General features: G+C 40.3%; 1 protein-coding gene across 2 annotated transcripts; it reads left to right on the top strand.

The window, feature by feature from the left end:
- The first annotated feature begins 4,082 nt into the window (after positions 1-4,082).
- On the top strand, positions 4,083-20,273 carry LOC135548553 (alkaline ceramidase 3-like). 2 transcript variants are annotated; one of them, XM_064978287.1, is made up of 11 exons: positions 4,083-4,751; positions 11,134-11,244; positions 11,987-12,039; positions 12,288-12,340; positions 12,706-12,787; positions 12,890-12,925; positions 13,944-14,002; positions 14,247-14,348; positions 14,458-14,562; positions 14,779-14,824; positions 14,935-20,273. In XM_064978287.1, exons 1-11 carry the CDS (start codon positions 4,649-4,651, stop codon positions 14,986-14,988), a joined length of 804 nt encoding a protein of 267 aa, XP_064834359.1. In that variant the 5' UTR covers positions 4,083-4,648; the 3' UTR covers positions 14,989-20,273. The 2 variants fall into 2 exon arrangements, with proteins under 2 accessions (XP_064834359.1, XP_064834360.1); XM_064978288.1 differs by lacking the exon at positions 4,083-4,751 and having other exon boundaries at positions 11,201-11,244; positions 12,227-12,340.
- The last annotated feature ends 496 nt before the right edge of the window (positions 20,274-20,769 follow it).

The raw sequence follows: 20,769 nt of genomic DNA, 5'->3' as shown, positions 1-20,769 counted from the left end.
CCCAGGGCCCCGAGCTTAATGATGAGCTCGGAGGGTACTATGGTGTTGAATGCTGAGCTATAGTCAATGAACAGCATTCTTACATAGGTATTCCTCTTTTCCAGATGGGATAGGGCAGTGTGCAGTGCGATGGCAATTGCATCGTCTGTGGATCTATTTGGGCAGTAAGCAAATTGAAGTGGGTCTAAGGTGTCAGGTAAGGAAGAGGTGATATGATCCTTGACTAGTCTCTCAAAGCGTTGCACTCACTAATGATGACATTAATCATATATATATATAATCATATAGTTCAGTTACCTTTGCATCCTTGGGTACAGGAACAATGGTGGACATCTTGAAGCATGTGGGGGCAGCAGACTGGGATAGGTGTAACCGGTGTGAAATGGCTAGCTAGTTAGTGGGGTGCGCGCTTATAGCCTTTCAATAGGTGACGTCACTTGCTCTGAGACCTTGAAGTTGTTATTTCCATCGGTAACGATTCTTCGAAGGTGTCAGTCGTTGATGTGTGCAGAGGGTCCCTGGTTCAAGCCCAGGTAGGGACAGGGACGGAAGCAAAACTGTTACACAGGGAGAGATTGAATATGTACGTAAACACTCCAGCCAGCTGGTCTGCGCATGCTCTGAGGACACGGCTAGGGATGCCGTCTGGGCCGACAGCCTTGCGAGAGTTAACACGTTTAAATGTCTTACTCATGTTGCCACGGAGAATGAGAGCCCACAGTCCTTGGTAGCTGGCCGTATCGGTGGCACTGTGTTATCCTCAAAGCAGGCAAAAAATATGTTTAGCTTATCTGGAAGCACGACGTCGACGTGGCTGGTTTACCCTTTGTAGTCTGTGATCGTCTGTAGACCCTGCCACATACGTCTCGTGTCTGAGCCGTTGAATTGCAACTCCACTTTGTCTCTATACTGACGTTTTGCATGTTTGATTGCCTTATGGAGGGAATAACTACACTGTTTGTATTCGGCCATATTCCCAATCACCTTGCCATGGTTAAATGTGGTGCCATGTGCTTTCAGTTTTCAGTCATACCCAAGAAGACTCGAGGCTGTAAATGCTGCCAAAGGTGCTTCAACAAAGTACTGACTAAAAGGGTCTGATTACTTATGTAAATGTCATATTGAATTTTTTTCTTTCTAATATATTTCCTTTTACATTATGGGGTATTGTGTGTAGATTGATGAGGGGAAAACATATCAAGGCTGCAACCTAACAAAATGTGGAAAAGTCAGGTGATCTGAATACTTTCCGAATGCACTGTATACTGTATGTAAAACATTTACATTTGAGATTTTAGTCATTTAGCAGAGTGCCTTATCCAGATCGATTTGCAGTAAGTGCATTCACCTTAAGATAGAGATAACCACATAGCACAGTAAAATATACAAGATACAAACATTCCATTCCAGATAAACAATGGCTATAAACTCAGCAAAAAAATAAATGTCCTCTCACTGTCAACTGTGTATATTTTCAGCAAACTTAACATGTGTAAATATTTGTATGAACATAACAAGATTCAACAACTGAGACATAAACTGAACAAGTTCCACAGACATGTGACTAACAGAAATTTAATAATATGCCCCTGAACAAAGGGGGGGGGGTCAAAATCAAAAGTAACAGTCATTATCTGGTGTGGCCACCAGCTGCATTAAATACTGCAGTGCATCTCCTCCTCATGGACTGCACCAGATTTGCCAGTTCTTGCTGTGAGATGTTACCCCACTCTTCCAGCAAGGCACCTGCAAGTTCCTGTACATTTCTGGGGGGAATTGCACTAGCCCTCACCATCCGATCAAACAGATCCCAGACGTGCTCAATGGGATTGAGATCCGGGCTCTTCTCTGGCCATGACAGAACACTGACATTCCTGTCTTGCAGGAAATCACGCACAGAACGAGCAGTATGGCTGGTGGCATTGTCATGCTGGAGGGTCATTGTCAGGATGAGCCTGCAGGATGGGTTCCACATGAGGGAGGAGAATGTCTTCCCTGTAACGCAAAGCGTTGAGATTTTCTGCAATGACAACAAGCTCAGTCCGATGATGCTGTGACACACGGCCCCAGACCATGACGGACCCTCCACTTCCAAATCGATCCCGCTCCAGAGTACAGGCCTCGGTGTAACACTCATTCCTTCAACGAAAATTGCGAATCCGACCATCACCCCTGGTGAGACAAAACCACGACTCGTCAGAGAAGGGCACTTTCTGACAGTCATGTCTGGTCCAGCGACGGTGGGTTTGTGCAACGACATTGCTGGTGATGTCTGGTGAAGACCTGCCTTACTGGAGGCCTACAAGCCATCAGTCCAGCCTCTCTCAGCCTATTGCGGACCGTCTGAGCAGTGATGGAGGAATTGTGCATTCCTGGTGCAATTCGGGCAGTTGTTGCCATCCAATATCTGTCCTGCTGGTGTGATTTTCGGATGTACCAATCTGTGCAGGTGTTTTTACACGTGGTCTGCCACTACGAGGACGATCAGCTGTCCGTCCTGTCTCCCTGTAGCGCTGTCTTAGGCGTCTCACAGTACGGACATTGCAATTTATTTTCACCGATTTTTTTTCAGATTATATTTGAAAGACAGGGGCCTGAAAAAGGTCAGTTTCTTTTTTGCCAAGTTTATATTGTGTTTTGCAAATAAAAATACAATAATAAAAAATGTAAAATCGATTAATAAAAAAATCTGAGAACAGTAATATTTTACACATACATGAAGATACTCATAAGCAATAATTTATGTTGAAAACACAAATGTGAAAAATGTGTGGATATACGATTTTGGAAATAAACTCCTCACATTGATATCTGATTTTCTTTTATCTTTGTACGTGGGACTCCAATGAGTAAATCAGAGGTCTGGTTTCAGTGTTTTCAGAAGAGTAGGGGGAAAAGCAGCACAGGCACTAACGCACAGGATGTGACACTGAGCAACTTCGTGGCTTTCTCTCGTCTGACCATAGCAGTGAACAGATTTACAGATGGAGACTATGTCAGTCAAGGTACTCCACAATTGAACAAGAGACGCTGGCTTTATTGCTAGCCTTACAGTTCTTTGAGGTATATGTGGGCTCCAGTGCCTTGCCTGTAATGGTCTTCACGGACGATAATCCTTTAGTTTTTTTAAAACAAATGTACAATCAGAACTGCCGCCTTATGCGGTGGGCTCTGATTGTACAAGGATATAATGTACAGATAGCTTATGTGAAGGGCTCGGCGAATGTGGTTGCCGACGCTCTATCACGGGTTTACTAACTGGGGATGCGTTGGTTTTTATTATTGCAAACTGTATGTTTGTATTTTTTGTGGTGGGCGTGTTACGTTCCCCAGTTTCTGTGTTGTAGTTTGTGTATTTGCATGTATTTATTTCAGGAGATGGCTTCCTGAATTCTCCCCAAGAAGCTGATTGGTCAGCCCCCTTGATGATTGGAGCTGACCCCTCCCCCTCGTCAAGACACAGCTGTCTCCAATTACCCATTCCTTCTGAAGATATATAAGCCAGTGTTCTGTTCAGAGGGATTTTGTCACAACCTGGTGTAACATTGAAAGCAGAAGAAATAATAATTATTGAAAATGTTTGTCTAAACATAGCAATTAAACTAAACATTAGATTATGCATCATGTGAACACATTTGCAAAAGCAAAACAATATCCTTAGTAAAATATGAGACATTGTGTCAGTGACACTATGAGCACTGGCAAAGTGTAATATATATGTAATATATATAATATATATATATAATGATCTTAGAGATTTTAAGAATTTTGTTTCCAGATGACTGCTTAGGCTATTATTTGTATAACTGGTAATCACACACAATTATTTTTTGCTGTTTGTAGCCTACTTGAAGAGTATTGTCTTCATGGACAAGTAGGCTGAAACAAATGTCAATGGCTTACTGTTTACAGAATAGCTAGATGCCATACCACACAAAACAATGTGGCTACCCTTGTCATCTCAATGTAATAAACTATCTGTAAACTGGTATTACTGGTTAGTATGTCACAGCTTCCTGCACCATCTATTTGTACGGGTCCTCTAAACCTTTGTCAGGAACAAAGCAGTGTATATTTCCCAATAAATACATAAAATGTAACCACTTTCAAATTCATAGACAGCTATGGATGCAAGGACGGACAGTCAATAATATAAAAATGATAGTTTTAACCATGTTTTGAGGCTATACGGTGTGTGTTTACAGTAAGTAAGGCCTGCATTGTTTACTAACAAAGTAAAACAAGCATATTTTGGGTTCTGATGAGGATGACAGTTGACCGAAGCCCTTGAGGAATTTTTAAGTTATATTCTTCAAGAAAATTGTATTATAGTATATAAATCACCAGATAAAAAAAATACATGGTAAAATTATAATTACACAGTAATAACATATTAATACATTTAGTATGAGTACCAGAAAGTGGGCTATTCATTTGATACATTTATTTTCCAAATATGCAGTAAGGAAATACTGTTGTGCCTGTAGGCATGTTTCTGCAGTAACCTGTCAAACCAAACCTCAACTGTGCTCAGGTTAACTGTAATTGAGTGAATGGAGGCAGCCTCTCAGTCATTAATCCATTAGTAGGCTACTAAAGATTCTGCACTCCTCCCTCACACACAGCTCTACCGTTCGTTTTTTCCATCATGGCTCCCTCAACAGACAGACTGGGATATTGGGGGCGACCAACCTCAACGCTGGATTGGTGTGAGGAGAATTATGTCGTCTCTTTCTACATCGCAGAATTCTGTAAGTACATCTGACACCATGCGTATGGCTAAACTGGAGTTTTAGGACACCAAAACGAATGCAATAAACACGGATGTAGATCCTTACAGAAGGCCGTCTCGGAATAGGTAAACATCATGACAACGAGCCTGGTGGTGGCAACGACATTCCCTTACGCTCGCGTCAGTAGATCAAGGTGCTCTTATATTTTTATCTTAATAGACCTATAACTATAACTGATACATTTTATCGGTGATGTTTTATACCGGTAAGTAAGTTGCGTGTGCGATGCCACGACGCAGACCTGCTGATGACTCAGAACTTCACTTGCAGCTGCAGCACCGCCCTTTCAAGTGCTGTTGCGATTACTGTAATAGGCTATCTAGTTAACGTTATATCAATGAGCTAGCTATACATTGATTCACTGGAGCGTAAAATTTACCGCACATTAAAGTCGCTACAAGACAGCTTCAGCTTCATACTGGGACAGCACAGCCTCTCACATAGACACCCGCAAAGTGTTTTATATTAATGATAATTAACCTGAAGACTAAGAGTTCCATTCCAAGATAAAAACTGGCTACTCGGCTTTCGTGATTTTCTTTTGCAAACCTTTCTGAATGATACACGAGAGCGATAAAAAAATACGAGTGCAGCAGGCAGCACGAGGCTTTCTGAGGATACAAAATGCACGAAGGTCTGATCTGGCTACAAATGGCACTTCGTGATGCAACATTGTATTTAAGGTGGAACTATGTCAAGTGGGTCATAGTTAATTGTGTTGGACTACTGCTCTTTTACCTTTCTCTCTCTCTGATTTATACGTGACAGATTACACTGAGTGACCCAACACCCCTCGTCTTTTCTCCTTCATGACCACAGGAAGGTGAAAACACTGGGTTGAATGACTATTTACATGCATGATGCATCATATGACGAAAAAAAGGCATCGAACAGATAACAGAACACTTACATTGTTCTTATAAATGTGTAGTAACACAGTATTACTAAAGTGACCATATAAATGAGCCAAGGCTAGCTTTTTGAAACGGAAATTTGCATCCTGTAGCACTACTTCCCAAAAGTTTTGGGACACTGTAAAGTCCATGGAGAATAAGAGCACCTCCTCCAAGCTGCCCACTGCACTGAGGTAAGGAAACACTGTCACCACCGATGAATCTACGATAATCGATAATTTCAATAAGCATCTTTTCTACAGCTGGCCATGCTTTCCACCTGGGTACCCCTACCCCGGCCAACAGCTCAGCACCCCCTGCAGCAACCTGCCAAAGCCCCCCTCCCCCACTTCTCCTTCACTCAAATCCAGACAGCTGATGTTCTGAAAGAGCTGCCAAATCTGGTTCCCTACAAATCAGCTGGGCTAGACAATCTGGACCCTCTCTTTCTAAAATTATCTGCCGGAATTTTTGGAACCCCTATTCCTAGCCTGTTTAACCTCTCTTTCGTATCGCCTGAGATCCACAAAGATTGGAAAGCTGTCGCGTTCATCCCCCTCTTCAAAGGGGGTGACACTCTAGACCCAAACTGTTATAGACCTATATCCATCCTAGCCTGCCTTTCTAAAATCTTCGAAAGCCAACTAAACAAACAGATCACCGACCATTTCGAATCCCACCGTACCTTCTCCACTATGGTTTCCGAGCTGGTCATGGACCATTTCGAATCCCACCGTACCTTCTCCGCTATGGTTTCCGAGCTGGTCATGGGTGCACCTCAGCTATGGTCAAGGTCGATATCATAACCGCCATCGATAAAAGACAGTACTGTGCAGCCGTCTTCATCGACCTGGCCAATGCTTTCGACTCGGTCAATCACCGCATTCTTATAGGCAGACTCAATAGTCTTGGTTTCTCAAATGACTGCCTCGCCTGGTTCACCAACTACTTCTCCGATAGAGTTCAGTGTGTCAAATTGGAGGGCCTGTTGTCCGGACCTCTGGCGGTCTCTATCGGGGTGTCACAGGGTTCAAGCCTCGGGCCGACTCTTTTTTTCTGTATACATCAACGATGTCGCTCTTGCTGCTGGTGATTTTCTGATCCACCTCTACGCAGACGATACCATTCTGTATACATCTGGCCCTTCTTTGGACACTCTGTTAAACAAACCTCCAAACGAGCTTCAATGCCATACAACACTCCTTCCGTGACCTCCAACTGCTCTTAAATGCTAGTAAAACTAAATGCACGCTTTTCAACCGATTGTTGCCTGCACCCGCACGCCTGACTAGCGTCACTACTCTGGACGGTTCTGACTTAGAATATGTGGACAACTACAAATAGCTAGGTGTCTGGTTAGACTGTAAACTCTCCTTCCAGACTCACATTACGCATCTCCAATCCAAAATTAAATCTAGAATCGGCTTCCTATATCGCAACAAAGCATCCTTCACTCATGCAGCCAAACAAACCCTCGTAAAACTGACTATCCTACCGATTCTTGACTTCGGCGATTTAATTTACAAAATAGCCTCCAACACTCTACTCATCAAACTGGATGTAGTCTATCACAGTGCCATCTGTTTTGTCACAAAAGCCCCATATACTACCCACCACTGCGACCTGTATGTTCTCGTTGACTGGCCCTCACTACATATTCGTTGCCAAACCCACTGGCTCCAGGTCATCTATAAGTCTTTGCTAGGTAAAGCCCCGCCTTATCTCAGCTCACTGGTTACCATAGCAACATCCACCCGTAGCACTCGCTCCAGCAGGCATATTTCACTGGTCATCCCCAAAGACAACACTTACTTTGGCCGCCTTTCCTTCCAGTTATCTGCTGCCAATGACTGGAATGAATTGCAAAAATCACTGAAGCTGGAGGCTTATATCTCTCTCTCTAACTTTAAGCGTCAGCTGTCAGAGTATTTTACCGACCACTGTACACAGACAATCTGTAAATAGCACACCCAACTATCTCATCCCCATATTGTTATTTATCCTCTTGCTCTTTTGCACCCCAGTATCTCTACTTGCACATCACCATCTGCACATCTATCACTCCAGTGTTAATGCTAAATTTAAATTATTTCGCCTCTATGGCCTATTTATTGCCTTACCTCTCTACTCTTCCACATTTGCACACGCTGTACATAGATTTTTCTATTGTGTTATTGACTGTACGTTTGTTTATGTGTAACTCTGTTGTTGTTTTTGTCGCACTGCTTTGCTTTTTCCTGGCCAGGTCGCAGTTGTAAATGAGAACTTGTTCTCAACTGGCCTACCTGGTTAAATAATGGTGAAATTAGAAATGTAAAAATGTCAAGTGTTACTGCAACCTGGTCTCAGAGCACTTTTTATTATTCTGTACGTAAATCCGAGATACTCCATTTAGTATGACATTACGTTTCAAGTCAAATCAAATTGCATTAGTCACAATAGTCAACCTTACAGTGATATGCTTACTTATGAGCCCCTAACCACCAATGCAATTTAAAAAATACATATAAGAATAAGAAATAAAAGTAACAAGTTATTAAAGAGCAGTTATGTATTATTATGGTATGTATTGTTTTGGATGTCAAGCACCCATTTCGGATGATATGTTACACATTTTCAAAACAAACAATATGTTAATAATTTGCAAAACTTACTATATGTTATGTATGATATGTTATGAATTCTAGCTAGGTGGATAATGTTAGCTAGCTGGCTAACATTGGCTAGGGGTTAGGGGAAGGGTTATCTCAAATGGTTAAGGTTTGGGTTAGGGGAAGGGTTAGCTAACATGCTAAGTAGTTGCAAAGTAGAAAAACAATTTAAGCAATTAGAAAAGTAGAAAAACAATTTAAGCGTTTGAAAAGTTGATAATTAGCTAAAATGCTAAAGTTGTCCGTGATGAGATTCAATGGTTGGTTTGGCTTTTAAATGGGTCCTAAATTGTAGAATAAAAGGCCTAGAATGTGCAATGTCCAGTAAATTTTATGTGGAAGACTGACAAAGAAAGAGGCCACCACAATTTTTGTGCTATTGTGTGTGTGCTTGAGCTCAGATTTCAAAACCTCAGCAGAGGAGAGCAATAGTAGCTCAGAGTACATTAAACAGGGTAGGTCAGAGTACGTTAAACAGGAGATTCTCCTCATGTTTGCTAAATTCAACGTACGGAAACGTTAAACAGGAATGTTCCTGGCATTTGCCTGAATACAGCACCTTGGGGCATGCCTGCTGTTATTTGATCTGAAGTCAGTCAGCCTAATGTACAACACAAGATTAAGATTACAATCACTTTATTGGTCAATTACACACAAGGTCCAACTGAAATTTGTCAGAATAATAGTAGAAAATGATTTATTTCAGCTTTTATTTCTTTGATCACATTCCCAGTGGGTCAGATGTTTACATACACTCAATTAGTATTTGGTAGCACTGCCTTTAAATTGTTTAACTTGGGTCAAACGTTTCGGGTAGCCTTCCACAAGCTTCCCACAATAAGTTTGATGATTGTCCCATTCCTCCTGACAGAGCTGGTGTAATTGAGTCAGGTTTGTAGGCCTCCTTGCTCGCACACACTTTTTAAGTTCTGCCCACACATATTCTATAGGATTGAGGTCAGGGCTTTGTGATGGCCACTCCAATACCTTGACTTTGTTGTCCTTAAGCCCCTTTGACACAACTTTGGAAGTATGCTTGCGACCAAGCTATAACTTCCTGACTGATGTCTTGAGATGTTGCTTCATTATATCAACATAATTTTCCCGCCTCATGATGCCATCTATTTTGTGAAGTGCACCAGTCTCTCCTGCAACAAAGCACCCCCACAACATGATTCTGCCACCCCTGTGTTTCACAGTTGGGATGTGTTGCAAACCGTAGTCTGGCTTTTTTTATGGCAGTTTTGGAGCAGTGGCTTCCTTGCTGAGCGGCCTTTCAGGTTATGTTTATATAGGACTCATTTTACTTTGGATAAAGATAATGTTGCACCTGTTTCCTCCAGCATCTCCACAAGGTCCTTTGCTGTTGTTCTTGGATTGATTTGCACTTTTTGCACCAAAGTACGTTCATCTCTAGGAGACAGAACGCGTCTCCTTCCTGAGCGGTATGACGGCTGCATGGTATGGTGTTTATACTTGCGTACTATTGTTTGTACAGATGAACGTGGTACCTTCAGGTGTTTGGAAATTTCTCCCAAGGATGAACCAGACTTGTGGAGGTCTACAATTGTTTTCCTGAGGTCTTCGCTCATTTCTTTTGATTGTCCCATGATGTCAAGCAAAAAGGGTACTGAGTTTGAAGGTAGGCCTTGAAATACATCCACAGGTACACCTCCAATTGTCTCAAATGATGTCAATTAGCCTATCAGAAGCTTCTAAAGCCATGACATAATTTTCTGGAATTTTACAAGCTGTTTAAAGGGACAGTCAACTTAGTGTATGTAAACTTCTGACCCACTGGAATTGTAATACTGTGAATTATAAGTGAAATAATCTGTCTGTAAACAATAGTTGTAAAAATGACTTGTGTCATGCACAAAGTAGATGTCCTAACCGACTTGCCAAAACTATAGTTAGTTAACAAGAAATTTGTGGAGTGGTTGAAAAACGAGTTTTAATGACTCCAACATAAGTGTATGAAAACTTCCGACTTCAACGGTACATTCCTGTTTTTGTACCTAGATTTGTAAGAATATTATTTTATGAATCCTTTTCTTTTGTATCCAGCAGCGCAAGCAACACATACAATACAGCAGCAAAGCTCCCTTAAAGGTGCTATCCAGAACCTAAAAGGGTTATTTTGCTGTCCCCATAGGAGAACCCTTTGATGATCCTGTTTGGTTTCAGGTAGAACCTTATTGGGTTCCATGTAGAACCCTTTCCCAGAGTGTTCTACATGGAACCCAAGAGTTCTTCCTGAAACCAAAAAAGTATTATCCTATGGGGACAGCCGAAGAACTCTTTTGTAACTCTTTTTTTCTAAGAGTGTTGGCAGACGGGTTGCCTCCCACAATGTAAACAATGCGCCACGTCTGAGATTTCAGAGTCTAGGCTTCAAGCTCTGGATGCAGGAGGAACAAAGAACTGAGTTAGCCAGGGAGCTCTTTTAGTGTTTTACCTCTTGTATGCTGTATAAGTCCCATTAAGCACCATTCTAATCGTTAGCATGTCCATTTCCCATCAGTCTATATGTTAAATGGTTTGATTGTTCCTAACTTGATCACTAACCATCACTGGGTGTGGTGAAATCTTTAAATGAATGTCTAAATTAAACTAAATTTACCAGTCTAAATCTTGCTTACAGAATGTAAACACAATTCTTTCTCTAAAACCTTGTTTTCTGTCTGCTCAGAGACACTAGTCATATACACCAAATGACTGTGTTTTGTTGTTTGCTGTTGTATTGTTGTATTGTCTTTCGCTGACAGTTACTCTGAATGTTATCTTGTTGTACAGGGAACACTGTCAGTAACCTGATTATGATCCTGCCTCCTATCTACGGCGCCATCCAGACGTATAAAGACGGCCTAGAGTACCGCTACGTCTACTCCTTCCTTGGACTGGCAGGTAAGTGTTCCATAGACAAGGAAAGTCGCACACACGCTAGGATCTCAGTTGCAATAATTCAATAACCAATGTTTCATCAGGGTATAATTACAGGTGTCTGTATGTAATCATGGCCGGGTGTGGCTTGATTTCATTGGTTAATTTACAGATATAAATCGAACATATAAAAAGCATGAATGGATAACACACACTCGTAGTTCCACAGGTGCATGTTCATTAAATGTTTATGGTTCATTAAACAAGCATGGGAAACAATGTTTAAACCCTTTACAATGAAGATCTGTGAAGTTATTTGGATTTTTACGAATTATCTTTGAAAGACAGGGTCCTGATAACTTGTTTGCAACAAGTTTATATATTGTTGCAAACACTAACACAATTATGCCATGGGTGTTCATTTCTATTTTTAAGATGAATTTCTACATTTTAAAAACACTTTTGTCATTAGAATTTTAACCGTTACACTGCAGGACATTTTGACGCTTTAGAGCTCAAAATGTCATAGTTTGCAAAACAAATATTTCTGGGTCAAAAGAAGGGTAAGAGTTGAGTGATTTAATATAATATTCATACATATTTATCTTTTTATGTTAAATGAATGGCCTTTGGACACCAAATTTACATGTGAGAGTTTTTTTAGACTGAAATTGCATTATCAAGATGCTTTCCTTTATTTGAAAGATGGGTTTGAATGTCTATGCTTCTTGCTGGTTGTTTGATCTGATCTCTTCTTTTGTTCCAGCTGTTGGCATTGGCTCCTGGTGCTTCCATATGACGCTGCAATATGAGATGCAGGTGAGCAGACTTTTAGTATCTAAAAATAAATCATGATTTGTCAGCATACTGTATGCATCCACCATACATAGATCACTGTGTTCTCATAATTGCATGGACTTTTTCAGCTGTTAAGGACATAAAAAATGACACCTCATCGTTTCCTGCAGAATGCTCAAACTGTTTTTCAACTCTCCTTAAAAGTAAGGTTTGCGCCGACCATCCCATTATACATCACTATCTGTGTCTCTGGTGTCTGTCCCCCACAGTTGCTGGACGAGCTGCCAATGATCTACAGCACCTGTGTCTTTGTCTACTGTCTGTAAGTATCCAACATAATGAATTTACACTCCAACTTTCACAGTGCCATTGCCATTGAGCAGCCCAGGCCCAAAGCCCACTGAAAGTAATTTGAGGGCAGTATACATGTGATCAATGAAAAGTTAATCCAATCCTACAATTGATTTATCCCAAGAAAACACACCTTTTTCATGGCTATAGATGACATGGTACAGAGTTGATGTCTATTGATTCAGTGCCACTTGCACTTCCCCCATTTTAACTGGGTCATCGTTCATCATCTTGCTCTCCATCCCTCTCAAAGCCTTACTGTACACTGTATGTCTATAATTACAAATATGTGTTTCATTAGAGGAATGAGAAATTAATTCATTTTTTCTGCTGCAGATATGAATGCTTCAAGCAAAAAAACACTCTGGGTGTATTCCCTATCATGTTGTTATTCATCTTCAGTGTCTCAGTCAGTGTGGTGAGTGTCTTATATTTCCCACATAACATGTTTTGTCCCTTTTCATTCCATGACTATATATATCAATGATTAACGTCACTACCTCAAATCTCTTTTCCCCAGGTGTATTTACAATGGAAAGAGCCAGTCTTTCACCAGGTAAGAAAGACATTTTCACTCTTCGTGAGCATGCTCTTTGTTTGCTCTTAGAGTTTACTGTTTCATTGGTACATATTGCCCCTGGCTAACTGTGGAAACAGCCGGACATGAGGTCCTGTTAGATCCAGTTAGATTGCTATTGTGGCATGTCCGTTCAAATGTCTCTGTTCAGGAATCTAATATTTTGCAGCATTGTCACTTGGGGCTATTGACAATGTCGCTCAACACCTTTTGACTGGCTCAGTCTGATCTTACAACTCCAGGTTACAGTTGTATTATAAACTCCTCTCTAGCATACCTCACAATAGTCAGTGAGGCTGTGGATATTGAGAGTCTAGAGAAGCATCTGTGCTGCTCCACAACAACAGAAACAACGTGACAAAGCAACCTTTGTTTACACTTCAGATCCGTCTCTGCCAACTAAACCCCACCGCTCCATGGTGGCACACATTTAGCCATAAACATGCCCACAACAGTCAGTTTAAGCAGACATGGAATTGATTTATTAGATAATTACAAGAAGTAGGCTGCTCCAGCCGTAGACAACATTACATACATTAAAAATGATCGAGGATAAAAACACATTAAAGCCCAAAGGCTTATTTCCATTGTGGTCCTTGGAGACAGTTAGATGGCAGGTGGTCATGAGCTCTATATCAGCATATTATTTAAATGGATTCTTACCAAACTGATGCAAGTATTTGATTTGCTACAGTGTACCCATTTAGATACAATACAACAACGGTGACCATTTATATGTTCCATTAACCGTCACAAAATAGCAGTCTTTATTTGAGCATGGATTTAGCACAACCTGGTGGTTGGAACATGTACATGCTGTACAGTAGTGTTGTCTATCAAGGTCCTTAGTGTTGAGCAGACTGGTTGAAAACATGTGCATTATACACTTCATTTCACCTCTGTTCTGAAAACACCAGGTTTAGGCTACTGTAAAATATGACAGGTCTAGATTTGGTTGCTTTTCAAAGCGTGTTCTTTGTGTGTCCTCACCCCTCAGGTCATGTATGGTGCACTTGTAGCATGCTTGGTGATGCGCTCTATCTTCATAGTTACATGGTAAGTGGCAGTGTGGCAGCAGAAATGTGTCCCGGTAGTTTGGGAAATTAACCGAGAGGTCAAGAGTACATTTATCATCCTTACAATGTACATCAATTGTTTAATAGCCACTCACTCACTGGATGCTGCTGGTATCCTGATATTTGTGATTCTGGATGACATTTTCAGAAACTACAGTACAAAGTAGGGCTATGTTATAACAGTGTTTATACATTTCATCGGACTCCCTGTGTTTCCATTGCAGGGTGTACCCCTGGCTCAAACCTGTGTGTTATATTTCCCTGAGTGTCTTTCTGCTGGGGTTCATGTTGTGGAACATTGATAATCTGGCCTGTGACTCACTCAGGTAAATGTACAATCAAATAACAAACGCTGCCAACAGAATATTGGACATCCATTTGTAGACAGAATCAAAATGTAAAACTCTCTCTCTTTGCTCGCCACTCTCCTTTTAGATCCACCAGACAGAGACTGCCCCCTGTTGTTGGGGTGGTGACACAGTTCCATGCCTGGTGGCACATCCTCACAGGCCTGGGCTCCTACCTACACATACTCTTCAGGTAAGCCATGAATAGATCTATAGGATTTAAATAGGGCCTGCTCTTTGTATTTGTTCACTTAAATTGATTTATGCTGCTTCAAGAACGTCATCATTGTTTAATGAAATAAATTGGCTGGTATCTTGCGTATTTTATGATTTAAGTGTAATGACTGATTAGATGATTCCTACAACAATGTATCACAAAAAAAATCTAAAATGTTCTGTTGTCACGTAGCCTCCAGATAAGGTCAACCTTTCTCAAACACAGACCAAAAGTAAAGGTAAGCGTTCTTTCCTCCCAGTTCTTCAACACATCCCAGTCCTATGCTTGTGTATATGGCACCACAATACCAACACTAACCTAACACTGGTCTACAATGTGTTCAATCAGTTCCTATGTGGAGTGTGGCCCATGTTGCACATTGAGGCACAAAAGACTAGCTGAGTGACTGGGGACCATGAAGGATGGTGACTGCCATTAAACAGGCATCAGTACAGAGACCTGACCTGCCAGTCTGCCAACCCCCCTCTGCTGTCTATGGGACATATGCACCCCACTACCAGAGGGCAGCCAGGCTACACCCCAACCTACCACTCCGGGGACCCTTTGGTTCTGCACTGTGACGATTTGCCAAGTACAGTATAGCATTGAGAGTTTATATGGAATTATCTGATTTTTCACTTTCATCTATCAACATATAGTAGATTATTAGATTTTGGTGGTGATGTTGTAGTGACATTTTGTTTAAATTTACTCTAACAAATTTCCTGGAATATGGATACTGCAAAAAAAATATATATAAATCATACTAGTGTATCTATTAGAGGTCGGCCGATTATGATTTTTCAACGCCGATACCGATTATTGGAGGACCCCAAAAAAAAGCAGATACCGATTAATCGGCCGATTATTTTAATTTTATTTGTAACAATGACAATTACAACAATACTGAATGAACACTTATTTTAACTTAATATAATACATCAATAAAATCAATTTAGCCTAAAAAAATGAAACATGTTCAATTTGGTTTAAATAATGCAAAAAAAAAGTGTTGGAGAAGAAATTAAAAGTGTAATATGTGCCATGTAAAAAAGCTAACGTTTAAGTTCCTTGCTCAGAACATGAGAACATATGAAAGCTGGTGGTTCCTTTTAACATGAGTCTTCAATATTCCCAGGTAAGAAGTTTTATGTTGTAGTTATTATAGGAATTATAGGACAATTTCTCTATAAGATTTGTATTTCATATACCTTTGACTATTGGATGTTCTTATAGGCACCTTAGTATTGCCAGTGTAACAGTATAGCTTCCATCCCTCTCCTCGCCCCTACCTGGGCTCGAACCAGGAACACATAGACAACAGCCACCCTCGAAGCAGCGTTACCCATGCAGAGCAAGGGGAACAACCACTCCAAGTCTCAGAGCGAGTGACGTTTGAAACGATATTAGCTCGCACCCCGCTAACTAGCTAGCCATTTCACATCGGTTACACCAGCCTAATCTCGGGAGTTGATCAGCTTGAAGTCATAAACAGCTCAATGCTTGAAGCGTTGAGAAGAGTGTTATGTACTTGAGTGAAGACCCAAAAGCGGTTTTAACAGAAAACAGAGTTCTTTAATAAAAAACAGGAATGGCATAAATCCTCTTCCAACGTAGTCAATGGAACAAAAGAACGTAGTATAATGCAGGATGCACCTGCCAGGCAGACTCCGACAGGATAGGACAAGGTGGAAGCAAACGGGACGACAGCTTGCTTCTGGTATCAAAAACACAAACAAGAATCAGACACTGAAAGTAGCAGGAACAGAGAGAGAAATAGAGACCTAATCAGAGGGGGAAGAGAGAACAGGTGGGGAAAGAGTGAATGAGCTAGTTAGGGGAAATGTAGAACAGCTGAAGAATGAGAGACAGAGAAGGTAACCTAAAAAGACCAGCAGAGAGAGACAGAGTGAAGAGAAAGGACAGGAACAGACATAACAAGACATGACAAAGAGCTGCTGGCAAAACGCACAAAAGTGCAGTTTGAATGAATGCTTACGAGCCTGCTGGTGCCTACCACCGCTCAGTCAGACTCCTCTATGAAATCATAGACTTAGTTATAACATAATAACACACAGAAATACGAGCCTTAGGTCACTAAAATGGTCAAATTCTGAAACTATCATCTCGAAAACAAGACGTTTATTCTTTCAGTGAAATACGGAACCGTTCCGTATTTTATCTTAACGGGTAAGTCTAAATATTCCTGTTGCATTGCACAACCTTCAATGTTTTGTCATAATTACGGAACATTCTGGCAAATTAGACAGCCCAAACTGTTGCATATACACTGACTCTGCGTGCAATGAACGTAAGAGAAGTGACACAATTTCACCTGGTTAATATTGCCTGCTAACCTGGATTTCTTTTAGCTAAATATGCAGGTTTAAAAATATATACTTCTGTGTATTGATTTTAAGAAAGGCATTGATGTTTATGGTTAGGTACAGTCGTGGAACGATTGTGCTTTTTTCGCAAATGCGCTTTTGTTAAATCATCCCCCGTTTGGCGAAGTTGGCTGTCTTTGTTAGGAAGAAATAGTCTTCACAGAGTTCGCAACGAGCCAGGGCACACAGTTCCTAACGAGTCATGTTAGTTGGTAATATTAACTAAATATGCAGGTTTAATATATACTTGTGTATTGATTTTAAGAAAGGCATTGATGTTTATGGTTAGGTACACATTGGAGCAACGACAGTCCTTTTCCGCAAATACGCACCACATTGATTATATGCAACGCAGGACACGCTGGTAACGCTAGTAATATCATCAACCATGTGTAGTTAACGAGTGATTATGATTGATTGATTGTTTTTATAAGAAGTTTCATGCTAGCTAGCAACTTACCTTGGCTTCTTACTGCATTCGCGTAACAGGCAGGCTCCTCGTGGAGTGCAATGTAAGGCAGGTGGTTAGAGTGTTGGACTAGTTAACTGTAAGGTTGCAAGATTGAATCCCCGAGCTGACAAGGTAAAAATCTGTCTTCTGCCCCTGAACAAGGCAGTTAACCCACCGTTCATAGGCCGTCATTGAAAATAAGAATGTGTTCTTAACTGACTTGCCAAGTTAAATAAAGGTGTAAAAAAATAATTAAATGGCCAAATCGGTGTCCAAAAATACAGATTTCCGATTGTTATGAAAACTTGAAATCGGCCCTAATTAATCTGCCATTCTGATTAATCGGTCAACCTCTAGTATCTAATGTAACATTCAATATAACACCTTAGCATATTCACAAACCATAATAACGTCAGGTAGTCGGCATTAGCTGGCTGTATGTCATGGTTGTGTTTAGACCTGGGAACTATTTATTACCCATCCATCCTCCTCTGATGGATTCTGGTCTAGATGATGCAGTGTGTTGGTTACAGACGGGACTGAAACAGGGACACAGGAAAAGGTTTGATGTCAATTATGTTGTCCATTTCTTTCCTCTGCAAGGGATTGGTCACACAGGAAAACTCTGACTTCAATATTTGATTCATGCCAAGTGTGGATCTGCATTGCAAAATCTGAAGTTGCTCTGAGATTGTGTTTTTGATGATTTACTTTAATATTTTTAACAAATCAAAGGGATATGATACAATTTCATCTAAGGATTGTTCCACTACACAAAATTCAGTACCATTTATATCATAGTGGGAATTGCACATGGTCATTATATTCATGTGTACTATTACAAAAAAAGTGTATTTCCCAAGGCAAAATATCATAAAGGCTTACCTAAAATACATACACTACCGTTCAAAGGTTTGGGGTCACTTAGAAATGTCCTTGTTTTTGAAAGAAAAACACATCTTTTGTCCATTAAAATAACATAAAATTGATCAGAAATACAGTGTAGACATTGTACATTACTATTGTAGCTGGAAACAGCAGATTTTTTATGGAATATCTACATAGGCGTACAGAGGCCCATTATCAGCAACCATCGCTCCTGTGTTCCAATGGCACATTCTGTTAGCTAATCCAAGTTTAGAATTTTAAAAAGGCTCGTTGATCATTAGAAAACCATTTTGCAATTATGTTAGCACAGCTGAAAACTGTTGTGCTGATTAAAGAAGCAATACAACTGGCCTTCATTAGACTAGTTGAGTATCTGGAGCATCGGCATTTGTGGGCATTTACAGGCTCAAAATGGCCAGAAACAAATAACTTTCTTCTGAAATTCATTAGTCTATTATTGTTCTGAGAAATGAAGGCTATTCCATGTGAGAAATTGCCAAGAAACTGAGATCTCGTACAACGCTGTGTACTACTCCCTTCACAGAACAGTGCAAACTGGCTCTAACCAGAATAGAAAGAGGAATGGGAGGCTCCGCTGCACAACTGAGCAAGAGGACAAGTACATTAGAGGGTCTAGTTTGAGAAACAGATGCCTCACAAGTGCTGAACTGGCAGCTTCATTAAATATGACCCACAAAACAACAGTCTCAACGTCAACAGTGAAGAGGCGACTCCAGGATGCTGGCCTTCTAGGCAGAGTTGCAAAGAAAAAGCCATATCTCAGACTGGCCAATAAAAATAAAAGATTAAGATGGGCAAAGGAACACAGATACTGGACAGAGGACAGAGGAACTACACATATATGTCTACACTGTATTTCTGATCAATTTGATGTTATTTTTATCTACAAAAAAAAATATATTTTCTTTCAAAAACAAGGACATTTCTAAGTGACCCCAAACTTTTGAATGGTAGTGTTTATCTGCACAAGCTTTGATGTTGCTGTCAAAACAAGAAATGAGGGATGAGAAAATAGTGTTTTGACTGACCACTGACCCTGACTAAATAATTTGGAGTGGTTTGTTTTTGGATGGATTTGTCAATTGATATCTATACTTTGTCTTAGCAATGAATACAGGCATCTGCATGTCTGCGATATTTAAATGATTATCATTGTCCCGTATTATCCCACACACATTTGCCTGAAGGATGACACTTTTGAACCGGTTCGTATCTGCTGTACTGCTCAGTTCATGCATATCTTTTCAAATGGCCACTAGATGGCATGGATTGCCATATTTCAGTTTCAGGTTATGTTCATTTGCCAAAGGACCCTGTCCTGTGAAAGGTTTGCCTGCTAAACACCCTCCAGTTTTATTTGTTTAACTCTTACGGGTCACACATGTAAACATATTGGGGAAATACTGTAGCTCACAATGCAGCATTTTGGGGATGTGGCTATGTGAAACTTCATGTGACTTTGATCTTCAAATGTGAAAATGTAATGTACTTATGTATGGGAATTATATATATGTCTCTTAAGTAATGGAATAACACAGATATGAAGTGAATACAGAGTGTGATACCCATTAACCTTATGGAGTACCTGAACTGCTACATGCTCAGACATTGTGACACATGCATATCAGTGTTTTGATTAGGGTTACATTCGCATGGTCTTTGTTCTCAAACCTTAGATTAGGTTACAATAATGTTTATATGTTCAGCAGCACCATATGAAGGAGAGATAAGTAGTCATTTAGAAATTACAATGTATTTAATGACCTTAAATCACTGCTTGTAAAAGTTGGAAGGTGGACAGTTATTACTGATAAATCGCCTTGTTTCAAGTGACCTTGATGTTCACGATCAATCTAAACTGCTTAAATAAAATCCCCTGTGTGTTTTAGGAACACTTGTCTACTGTGATAAATTGATAAAGCCAGTGAAAATAGCTTGTTTTGGATGATGCGATAGACCATGTAATAATCATTCATAACCTGTCTTGTCTGATGTTCCAATCTACCAGTATAGCTACATAATACATATGTCTTTTGTTTTATGTAATCTGTTATCTAATCGATAGCCAGAAGCTACTGTAGTTGTACATAAATACTCAATCTGATGATTCTGGATGAGAGAATCACAATTGTCTATATATTTAGTTTGTTTAGTTGGTAAATGTTCAAACCTAAAACCTGTTATTCATAATCCAAGATCAGGGTGGCAGTGTTAACAGAAAGAAATCTCAGGTTTACAACACACCCAACGCGTCTACAGTAGCTATGCTTGTTTAGTGATGAATACTGTGGAAAAATACTGATCACTAAAGAAACACCCATGAATGATTCATGGTTTTGATACCATGTCTGCCACCACTTTTATATATCTTATCATAATTGTAACTAGTCGGACATAGTGTGTTGGGTCATGCACCTTTGAGATGTGTCAGATAGT

The sequence above is a fragment of the Oncorhynchus masou genome, chromosome 11 (genome assembly GCF_036934945.1).
Source record: "Oncorhynchus masou masou isolate Uvic2021 chromosome 11, UVic_Omas_1.1, whole genome shotgun sequence".
NCBI classification, from domain to species: domain Eukaryota; kingdom Metazoa; phylum Chordata; class Actinopteri; order Salmoniformes; family Salmonidae; genus Oncorhynchus; species Oncorhynchus masou.
Note: the sequence above shows the minus strand (reverse complement) of the source record. Positions and strands in the feature narration are given on the sequence as shown.